Consider the following 12,089-nt stretch of genomic DNA (forward strand, 5'->3'; position numbering starts at 1 on the left):
AATTATTAGTGATTTAGAGAATTTTTATAATGTTATTGTTAGCTTATATTTCTTTCTTTGAAAACTGCCTTTCATGGGGGAATGGCTTTGATTTATATATTTTGATCAGGGCCCATTATATACTTTGGATATAAGATTTTTTTCAGAGAAACTTGCTGCAAATATTTTTTAATTTACCTATTTTCCTCTTGATTTTTCAAAACTGTGCAAAAACTTTTTTAAAGTTTACATAATTAAAATTGCCCATTTTAACTTATGTGATCCTCCCACTTGTTTAGTCATTGATGCTTTTCCTATCCATAGATCTGACATGTAATTTATTAATTGGACCTCTAATTTGTCTATGTTGTGATTTTAAATCTACACCATGTGTCTTTTTTAAGTGCCTCTTGGTACGTGGTGGGAGTATAGGTCTAAACTTAATTTCTGCCAGACTGTTGTTCCATGTTTCCAGAAGTTTTTGTTCAATAGGAGTCTTTCCCAGTAACTGAAGTCTTTAGGTTTATCGAACATTGCTATTGTACTTGTTTGTTTTTCTACATTTTATATGTAAACTCTTCCACTGATTGACTTCTCTTTTAACTAGTATCAAATAATTTTTAATGTTTATTAAATCAGGTACTACTACACTACCTTCTTTCCCCCTTTTTTCACTGTTAGCTTGATTCTTGATCATTTTTTACCTCTATATAAATTTCATTATTTTTTCTTTCTTTCTTCTTCTCCTTTTTTTTTTTTTTGGCTAGGCAATGGGGTTAAGTGACTTGCCCGGGGTCACACAGCTAGTAAGTGTTATGTGTCTGAGGCCAGATTTGAACTCAGGTCCTCCTGACTCTGGGCTGGTGTTCTCTCCACTGTGCCACCTACCTGCCCCCATTATTTTTTTCAATGCTATAAAATAATTTTTTTGTAGTTGGATTTGTACTGCACTGAATAAGTAAATGAATGTATGTAGTATTATTTTTATAACATTAGTTTGACCAACCCATGAGTAATTAATGTTTCTCTAATTATGTTGGCCTTTCGTTATTTCTACAAAAAGTAGTTTTTGGGTGTCTTGGTAAATGCATTCCTAAATACCTTATAGCTTCTGTAGTTATTTCAAATGGGATGTCCCTTTCTACCTCTTCTTTCTGGGTTTTCTTGGTAGTATAAAGGAATACTAATGTTATATGTGGATTTATTTTATATCTTGCTACTTTGCTGAATTTATTGTTTCAATCAATTTTTGGTTTCTCTTTGAGGTTATCTGAATAAATGCTCATACCATCTGCAAAAAGCAATAGTTGTTTCCCCTGTGCCTGTGCTTATTATTTTAATTCTCTTTTTTTATTGCTATAGCTAGCATTTCTAGGAGGCATTCTTGCTTCTCTCTTGATCTAATTGGAAAAGTCTCCAACTTTTCTCCAATATTTGCTCTTGGATTTTGATAAATAGTATTTACAGTATTAAGAAAAGGTTTTTTTTAAAAATAGAAACATGCTAAATTTTGTAAAAAGTTTTTCAGTATCTATTGATAAAATAATATGATTTTATTTTTATATTAATATCTAAGAAGTCTATATAAAGAGTCTTTGTGACCTTGGGAAACTCACTTCATCTCACTATGCCTCAGTTTTCTCATATGTAAAGTGAGGGATGTGGACTCTATGGCCTCTGTGGTTTCTTTTATCATTAAACCTATGATTCTATAACCAATGCTTAATGTTGATTAAACTTTTGCAGGAAGTAGTGATAATCAAGGTCAACATCTGTATTTTTCCATATCTTACTTAAAATAGATCAAGTTGAAATTATTAGAATTGATGCTTTCTTATTTTTAGTGTTATGAAAATTTATACTGATTTTAAACTTTGCTCTGAGTTATGTACATGCAACATCAAACAGGCCAGTATGGATTGTGTGAAGGGGCACAATATGGAATGACAGTCTGGAGCCAGGTTTCCCCTGGTTACTATCTGTCTCTGCTTAAAAAGAAGATCAGATGTTCAGTGGCTAAGAAATTTCTAGGTCTTTTGAATTCTTCATTGTGTTGATTGCTTGATATTGTTTAACCTTCTGAAGAAAGTGGTGATAAGCAAGGTTAATGTTTATGTGTTTCTATTTCCTTTTATTTTTTTGGCTAGGCAATGGGGTTAAGTGACTTGCCCAGGGTCACACAGCTAGTAAATGTTATGTATCTGAGGCCGGATTTTAACTCAGGTCCTCCGGAATCCAGGACCTGAATCCACTGCGCCACTTAGCTGACCCTATTTCCTTTTTTAATAGGTCAAGTTACAGCTATAACAATTGTTTGTAGTGTCTTTTTACTTTCAGAATTTGTTGCAATTTGATGTTGATTTCACTTTTTTTCTTGCTAGTTAATGGTATGTCAGCATACAGAAAATGGTTCTTAAACATTCATCAGAATTCATTGATCAGTAACTATTCACATTAACATTTAGTATTTTCTATATCTAGAGTCTTCAGACTGTACTATGTTATTTTAAGAAGAAGACTTCTATATTTTCTTATAAACTTGTGGCTGCTTTTTTAAAAAATCAGATCTTAACTTCATATTCCATCATATTTTCCCAAATTATCCCCTGTGTCTACTTTCACATTGAAGTCACTGAGTCTCAAAATTGTAGACTGTCATGGTTTGAAGGATCATATAATTTCTTTGCTTTTTTATTTTCTGCAACAGATATTGATTCATAAGTTGTAGTTATCTTCATAATCTTTTTTGCTTAAGCTCATCATGAGCACTTTAAGAGTTTATGATTAGTTATCACATGAATAAATTCCTTGTTTCTTTTGGATGCATGAGAAAAATATCTTCATCATTTGCTTTGTTTTTCTTTCTAAGAGAACTTATGAACCATCAAGCTGTTTAACTGTAACTTCCTTTATTCTTTTCTTTACATTTTTCCTGACAATATTAATATTGATATGCTTCAGCTCCTCTAATAGTATACCAATTTTTTGGTCTTTGTACAATGATTTTACTAGAGTTTAATGTCTTAGAGTCAGAGTAGTATTTATAAGTGGTCTAAAAACTCTGATTCATAGAATTCTCTAGTCTTTTTCTCATCATTTTTTTTTAGTGAGGCAATTGGGGTTGACTTGCCCAAGGTCACACAGCTAGTACGTGTCAAGTGTTTGGTCTGAGGCAGGATTTGAACTCAGGTCATCCTCCTGACTTCAGGGCCTGTGCTCTATCCATTGCGCCACCTAGCTGCCCCATTTTCTCATCATTCTTACCATGGTTACTGAAGCATAAAGGGATCACACAACACTTACGTCCATTTTGCACTTTTCTTTATTTCATCTATTACCATAGCCAAATAACATCACTTAGTGGTCAGTCTATTGATGATGTGCCTTTTTTGGTTAGGTTTGTTCTTAGACAGTAGACTCAGTCTAATGTTGAGATGTAAAGCCTACTTATCATGTTATTATATGTCAAAGTTTGTTGTCCATTAGCATAATTTTCAAGAACCCACAGCCACTCTCATCCAATAGAGGCACTGGAGTAAGATTTGTGGAGCTACCTTTAATTATTACCATGGAAAACTTTTCATTCCTACTGTTAACCATATATATATATATATACACACACACATGTATATATATATATATATATATATATATATATGTGCACATATACATACATATACATATATGTATGTATATGTATTTATACACACATGTATGTATAGTTGCTATATATAGTCACACACATATATACATAATATTAGTAATATATGAGAATACATTTATATGTATTACTTTATGAGATTAATTATTTGATAAAGATTCAGGCATTAGGATAGAGAATTAAATTGAATGGTTGTGGGGTTGGAAGGAGGGATCTCATAGACCTAGGATGATTAGTTGAGTGACTAGAAATATTCTAAGTTAAGTGGGATAATAAGGTTAATATCTAGAAAGAATCTCAAAAGCATTTCAGGGGAGGACTGAAGATCAACATCTCCTCCTTTACAATTTTACCTAGGGACTTTACTGATTATTGTTAATGTAGAACAAACTTTCTCAAACTATAGATTGTGTTTCCCAGGGAAATACATGTTAAGAGTTACTCAATCCACTATTTTAGAACCCCAAGCAGTTGTTTGTTAGTGATAGATGTTGCCAAACATTGGCTGAACTGGCTTCTTCCCCTTTTGCTATATATTGGTTCATCACTTATGTTTTTGTCCTATCAGCTAATATCTACTATAATCCAGATAGAGAGAATATTATTGAGGACCTCCAGTCCTTCAGTAGGTGAGTTCACCCTCAAGAGAAAAAAAAAGGCAACTTTAATATCCTGTCCTTTTAGAGACTAATATAGGTCAAGTCAGGAAATTGGGCATCCTCAGCAGCCTCATGAGGTAAACGTATGGAATAGCAGAATGGTAGATTGTCAGACTAAGAACGAATGCTTTGATGTACGTTTTTACAGATAAATCATAATAATCTCAACTGTTGAAAAAGGAGTTGATTTCCTAATAGACAACGGTTTACCTGGTTCTTTTTGTTTATTTACTATATCATTAAAGAATATTAAGTTTTCCATTAAAAAGAATTCCCTATGAGTTTCCCTCTGTGTCTTTCCTTTTTACATGTGTTTTTCTCCTTAGATCATAATGGGAGTGATTCTGCTCTATAACTTACTTGGATTAAGTGCGCTGGTCGGTGCAGCTGTCATAGTGTTACTCGCGCCAATTCAGTACTTCATAGCTACAAAGTTGGCTGAGGCTCAGAAGAGCACTCTGGTAAGTTCCATCATTTGGCTCCTCTCTTAGGAAAATCTCGTGCTGCTATTTATTTTCAAATATAGGAAATTGATACATATCACTTGGGATATTTTGGAAGGATATTGTTCATGTATTTAATCTTGATTCTTGAATTTTTATGTTATCATAGGCAGAAAACATGAATTTCTTGTGTTCCAAAGATCATTTGGAAAAGAAAAAGATTTAGAAATCCAAGACTTGAAGCTCTTAGCTTCCCAAACCCCACATGAACAGATTCTGATATTATTAATTACTCTGAAGTTGTAAGACTTTGAACCCCTTTCTGAAATACTCTGCCTAAGGAATTAAAATTAACATAGCACACTTAGAGCCCTTTGATGAATGGGATGCAAAAAATATATATATCAAGGGACAAGAAAAGGATCAGTTTTGATGCTTCTGAAAACTAAATTTCCCAAGAGCAGAATCACAACATGTGATGAGATATGGAACAGCGGCAGCTGTTTTGGTTAAATATGCTCCTGGTTAGCTTAGCAAGGAAAGGGAAAAAAAAAACATCCTTGACCTTCTTTGGCTCTACTGTTCCATGGAAACATTTCTTATTGGAGTATGAATTGGCCCATTTTGAAGGAATATTTGAGAATTATGAAATTGTTGACAGTAATTTAGAAATAAAGTTTGATTAAATATGAGCAAGCGATCTCCATAAATCTGTAACATTTAGCACGGCTTTCCCTGCTGAAAGAATTGCTTCCCATGATCAATTTTCCAACTAGTCTGTTGCACGTATATCTTGTACTTCCTACACTCTACACCTTGCATCTCTGTGACTACTGATGGAAATGTCACATCCTTAAATTATACCTTCAAAACACATGTACACTACTTTTGGCATAGCAGGAGGGACCCTAGAATAGCCATATCATATTTGAGGTACTTGGCCCACTCAAAACATAGATCACAAGCCCCTTTTAATATGTTTACTTTTATTAATCACCCAGGGGAAAATTATTCCAAAGCAAAGTCATTCACAATATAATAGCAGTAACAAAAAAAGCAATACAACATAGCTCTTATCAACCTAGGACACACTTTGCCAATAGTACATACTCCATTAGTGGGAGATGTGGACACACAGAGGGATCACATATGGGAGCAAATGTCTAAGGAATATGTATGACCGTGGCATTAGTGTGGAGAAGCAGCTCGTGCCTCTGATGGCTCAGGGCCATGAATGCCTTTAGGTGATATCAGTATGTTGTTTTTCTGTTCCAGTCTAGAGGTGAAGCAGCCGTTGTCTCTTCCCATTCGGTATCCTGTATAATCTCCTCACTCCCTTTCCTATGTGGCATAGTATTGTATAGGAGTCTTCCACTTCTCTTCTCATATCCCAATGGAATATGTTATAAAGTTGATTTGAGGGCATTTTCTTACTTCTTCCATGGCATATTTTGTGCTATTTGCCCTTAATCTAAACTTTGCTATTTATGACTGAAAAAAACATTATGTGCCTCAACAAGATAGGACAAATGAACTTTCTCTTTGTGACTTCATTTCTTCTAGCAGACTTATTAATATAAATTAGTGTTAGTGTTCCGTCAAAGAATCAAAAGACAAAGAAATTTTTTGAGGTATAGGGTTTTTTAGAAGTCATGTCATCCAATACTTGGTTTTACAGATAAGGAAAATGACTTGCAGAAACAAGAAGTATTTGTCCCCGTGTCACATAGTTGATTGATGGACAGCCAGAATAGAATGTATCTTCTACTTTTCAGCCTACAGTTTTCTCTAACACACATCACTACCTTGTTCTTTCATTTAAACTCTTCTCACACTTTCTTGTTTCACTGTTTTGCAGGATTATTCTACTGAAAGGTTGAAGAAAACAAATGAGATACTAAAAGGCATCAAGCTTTTAAAGCTGTATGCCTGGGAGCACATATTTTGCAAAAGTGTAGAGGAAACAAGAATGAAGGAGCTTACCAGTCTCAAAACCTTTGCACTTTACACATCACTTTCCAGTAAGTTCATAAAGAGTTGGACAAGACATTAGAGGTGATCTCCTCTGTCTCCCTCATTTTACAGCTAGAAAATCAAGTCCCAGGGTAACGAATTGATTACTTAAGGTTTACATAGGTATTAAGTAGCAAAGTCTGGAATTTAACGTTGGTCTGCTTGACTCAGGCCTCCATCCGCTATCACTCTGCCTCTTGTTGCCAGGATGATGTTAAAGGTGATTAAAATTGTTTGTGATCTACTTTGTTTAAATTTGTGGTTCTGAAATTTTTGAGATTCATGTGAAAGAATGGTAAGTCATAATGTTCAGTGAGACATTTAAACCACTATAGAAAGACTTAATTTTTAGTAAATACATTCTAATTAATTTTGTGTTTTATATATTATAAGCTTTTATTGGGAGAATTTCTACTAGTACCCAATTCAAAGACATAATTTTTTAGTATTTTATCATTATATTGATCCCAACTCTATTCTTTAGTACTTTCATGTATATTCTTTTGCTTTTTAAATTATGCAAAGACATTTTAAGTACCAAATCTTTTTACTTTTTCCCCACTTCATCACATTGCCCTTTTAAAAATTTTATTTCCAAGAAACTGACCCCAAGCATTTCTCAGCCACTTTCTCTGTATCATAGGATACTACAAATTCAGAAAATGTTAACTAATCTGTTAATTTAAAACTCATTTAAGCCAAACAAATCTGCAGCAAAATTGTAACATAGATAAAGAAGCCCGGACCAATGTCATTTAATACCAGTGCTATTGTCATTTTAGCCAAGTACCACTCCCAGTCAAGAATGGTCTAGATCTCTAAGAATATTTCACATCAGCCTGATTTATGCCTAGTAGGATTTTGTTGTGGTTTTTGTTCTTTAGTCAGATTGCTAAATATCACATAGAGATGATGATAAGATTCAGAGCTGGACAAGACTTTAGAAATCTCATAAATACTGGAAGAAACCAGTTAAGTGATGAGCTGGTGGTTGAGGCTGATACCTTTATTAGTAATGGCCTCATTCAAAACAAAGGAGCACCAGGTAAGTGGTTTCATCTCATTAGAATGTGAACTCTTTGAGGGCAGGAACTGTTTTTGCCTTTCATTAAATCCAATACTTAGCACTGTGCCTGACACATGGTAAGTACTTAATAAATAAATGATTGTTAACTTGTCTTGATTTGACTTGAAGCAACCAGGGCTTGTCATAAGCAAAATTGTGAGGTGCGTTTTCAGGATCTCTGCAAATCCCAATGCAAGTATTTATTGTTCATATATTATCTATTCAGAACTGTGCTAGGGACTATAAGGTGGGAGTATAGAAGAAGTTATGACAGAATCCTTTCCCTCAAAGGGTTTATAGTCATTTTAGATAAGATTAATGAAAATGAAACAAGAATGACCAATTCAAGTAACACATTTTAAGAGTTCACAGAAGTTGGCCAGGGAGGGGTGAAGTACTCACGGATGAGATAAGACTTATACTGTCCTTTAAGAAAGAATAGTATGTGGAAAAGCAGAAAGGAAAGAACTCTTCACAATGACAGATTACAATGAGAGGAAAGGAGAGGCTACTCAACTTTAAGAAAATCACAGGAGTAGGACATTGTTTAATGGGAGGAAACTGACATGACTAGAAAATATTAGGGAGTAGTGGGAAAGAAAATTAATTGGTTGAGGTAGAGCAAATTATGGACACTTGTTGTGAAGAGTTTAGATGTGTTGCATTGGGTAATAAGGAAAAAAATTACACAATCTATTTTTAATAGAGCCTCTTTAGAAGATACAGTGCCTTAACAAAAAGGAATGGCTCTAGAGGTAGAAACTCTACACTTTGAAAAACCATTAGGCAGATATTTTGGAATAGGTGGAACTTTCAGTGCCACCCAAATTAATTCTCATATGCACTCAATCATCTATGAATAAACTGATTCTCTAGGGGCCTACCCTTATGTATCATGATTTGAGCAGTGGCAAAGGGCACTTTTCTAAAATATCTTCCCACTATGCTTTCCTATGACACCAGTTTCTCCTTCCTACCTAACTGGAAATAACTATTATTTGCATGATTCACTCCTTTGAGCCAGATTGAAATATGTAATTTGGAGGAGAAAAAGGGTAGCATGGCTCTCTCTGAATATGCTAGTCAATTCTTTTAGATTAACTTAACAGAATTAGAATGATATCCTCATAGAAAGAACAATGAATCTGGTGGCAAAAAGTCTTGGTTTAAATCATAACTACTGTTTCTTAGTGTGAGACCTTGGGCAAGTTCTCTGAGGCACTTCCCTGTGCCTCAGTTTTCTTCTCTTTAAAATAACAATAGTAATAATTTCACTGTCTAGCTCATAGCATTACTGCAAGGAACATAGATTGTTGTTTAGTTGTTCAGTTATGTCCAATGTTTCATGACATCATATGGGGTTGTCCTGGCAAAGATACTGGAGTGGTTTGCCATTTTCTTTCTCCAGTGGATTAAGACAAATAGAGGTTAAGTGACTTGGCCAGGGTCACTAGCTAGTAAGCATTTGAGGCTAGATTTGAACTTAGGTCTTCCAGGCCTAGTGCTCTATTCATTGATCCATCTAGCTGCCTCCAAACTGTAAGGTACAGTATAAGAAAAAGCTGTTATTATCATAGTGCATAGGAATTTACATTTATGTAGTGTTTGAAGTTTGTATAAAACTTTACATGTATTTGATCCTCGGAAGAGCCCTAGGAAGTAAGTATTATAGATGGTATTATTCCCATTTTCTAGATGCAGAAATTGAGGCTTGGAATAAAGAAATGACTTGCCCATGATCACGTAACTACAAAAGAAACACAGGTTTTTTTTTAAACTTTAAGTCCAGCATTCTTTTCACTGACATACTGCCTTTTGCCCTTTGAAAGCAGAGTGGGATATGAGGGGAGTTAAGTTTTTAGGGCAGGGAATGGCTTCATGTTGAAGGGAGCAAAAAGATGAGGTGCAAGAAGTGTCTCAGGGGTGGCTTATGGGCAGCAGAGGAAAAGGAGGTCACCAGATAGCTAGGGTAAGGTATCCAGATAAGCTTTATCTACTTGACTGTTTTGAATGGGGCTATGTCTGTGCGCGACGCTGATCTGAGTACCAGTCTATGCCAGTCTGTTTCTAGACTTCCTGGGAAATACAAACACACAAATACATACATACATATATGTGTGTGTGTGTGTATATATATATATGTATAGAGAGAGAAATGAAAAAATATATAAATGTATATAATGTATATATATATACAAACATACCACATATTTATATGTTATATACATACATACATATATATATGTAAATATTCCCTTAGATGGTTTTACTTTCTCAGAGAAAGAATAGAAAAATGATGGCATCTTAGGCTTTGAGGTTAGATGTAGGACAGTGTGTTATAGGGGCCTTAAAAACTTCTTTCCCTTCCACGCTCAGGGAATGCCCATTACATGCACAAAGGAGAGTCAGATATGGAAGATGCAAGATATTTTTGCAAATTGTTTTTCTTCTACATTTTGAATGATGTTCTGTCTACACCAATATGCCCGAAACTGAACAATCAATTGTTACTCTATGTTTGAGTTCCTTACTGATAGTTGGAAACTCCTATTAGATTATCCTCTTTTGTTAGCCGGAGAAGCTTGCCTACATTCCTGGTGGCTGAGATGATATCTGGGAGAAAGGGCAAAGTTCCCTTGCCTTATTCCATAAAAGAATATCCAACTCTCCATTGCCAAGCAGCCTTGTGCAGGGATTACGTATACAGTATTTCATTACCCAACGGTTGATTTCAGTTATTTAAAAGAAAGGCAAAGCTATGTCTTTTTAAGTTTGACATAACTTGTTCTAATGGGGGGAATTTAAAGAATAGAAAATAGGGGGCAGCTAGGTGGTGCAGTGGATAGAGCACCGGCCCTGAAGTCAGGAGGACCTCAGTCTAAATCCAGCCTCAGACCAAACACTTGACACTCACTAGCTGTATGACCTGGGCAAATCACTTAACCCCAATTGCCTAAAAAAACCAAACCAAAATAAAATAAATAAATAAATTATAAGAATGAATTAAAGGAAAAGGAAATATTAAGAGTAGGGTAGAAGTAGCCATGATAATGCTCAAAGAATAAAGGAGCTGAAGTTAAGACGTGGCTGCTGCCTAAAATATGTCTCCATGCTCATTGGGTTAATTTGACATTGGTGTCCGATTTTAGATTTCTATTAGTCTTAGTTTGAGTTAAGTGAATTTTGATTCACTTCTGGAATTGAACACATTTCTTTGACTGTACTGTTTAGGATCCAGAGAGGGTTGTTCATTAACAATTATAAATTTTATAAATTAACAGTTATAAATGAGGTCTGGTGATAGCAGCATGGCGACATAGAGAATGTAGTCTAGAAACCTCCCCTTCTAAGACTGCAGTGTTATTATTTATGGGAAACAGTCATGTTACATTGTTATCTTAGGTGTTTTAAAAATATGACCTCCAAATAGTATAACTGGAGTTGATATCTTAGTAATTGAAGACAAAGTATGAAATCCATTTTTCCTACTTTTAACTTCAGATAATGTATTTATCATAGGCAAACAGAATAAGCATCTGAACAATTTTCTAAGCTACTGGGAGTATTGTGTGTATAATGACTTTAATTATACGAAAAGCCTCTCAATAAAAACAAACAAACAAAACCTAATCATGACATTGTGGGGGAGTTACTAGAAGTGATGTGAAAGCCTCGTCCTTAATTTGTACAGTAGATTATATTCCTGTTAAGCTCTTCATTTTAGTTATTTCGACTAACCAAACAGCTCTTTCTTTCTATGGGAACAGAAAAGAATACAGGCTATGTAATATTACGTATAATGTGTCATGTCCTTCTTAAAGATGTACAGTCTAGTTTACCATCCTTTTATATTTTACTAACAAAAAATTGGTTCCTGAACTCTATTATTTACAATGTTTCAAATGTTATTTTATTAAGATATAATTTTGTAATCAGAGGAGAATATTTTCCTGTTGGGGTACCATGTAGGAGCTTGGATGGCTGTGGACAGGAAGTACCAATTGGGGAAAGTTTATGGAATGTTATTTAACTTTGTCCCTTGTGTCTCTTGGGACACTTAAAGTAATAACAGATGGCTAATTAAACTTAAAAATAATTTAACATCTCAAAGATTCTAATATATACATACATATTATTTCCTTCCACAGTTTTTATGAATGCAGCAATCCCCATAGCAGCTGTTCTTGCAGTAAGCAAACCTTTTTTTCTTATAGAGATAAATAATAAACAAATGCTAGTGTTTGTAGAAATGTCTTATGTGCTTTCTC

General features: G+C 34.4%; 1 protein-coding gene and 1 long non-coding RNA gene across 2 annotated transcripts in view; one reads left to right on the forward strand and one right to left on the reverse strand.

Moving 5' to 3' along the window:
* The window catches only part of ABCC9 (ATP binding cassette subfamily C member 9), a 195,648-nt gene that overhangs the window by 53,223 nt on the left and 130,336 nt on the right, over positions 1-12,089 (forward strand). The window contains 3 exon segments of the mRNA XM_020994153.2: positions 4,626-4,760; positions 6,601-6,763; positions 11,970-12,010. Coding sequence (XP_020849812.2) covers positions 4,626-4,760; positions 6,601-6,763; positions 11,970-12,010 — 339 coding nt within the window.
* Positions 1-12,089, reverse strand: part of LOC110213740 (uncharacterized) — a 135,213-nt gene that overhangs the window by 23,773 nt on the left and 99,351 nt on the right. The gene's annotated exons all lie outside the window — the stretch shown is intronic.

This window comes from Phascolarctos cinereus, unplaced genomic scaffold, assembly GCF_003287225.1.
Source record: "Phascolarctos cinereus isolate Bilbo 61053 unplaced genomic scaffold, phaCin_HiC Scaffold_1;HRSCAF=81, whole genome shotgun sequence".
Taxonomy (NCBI): Eukaryota; Metazoa; Chordata; class Mammalia; order Diprotodontia; family Phascolarctidae; genus Phascolarctos; species Phascolarctos cinereus.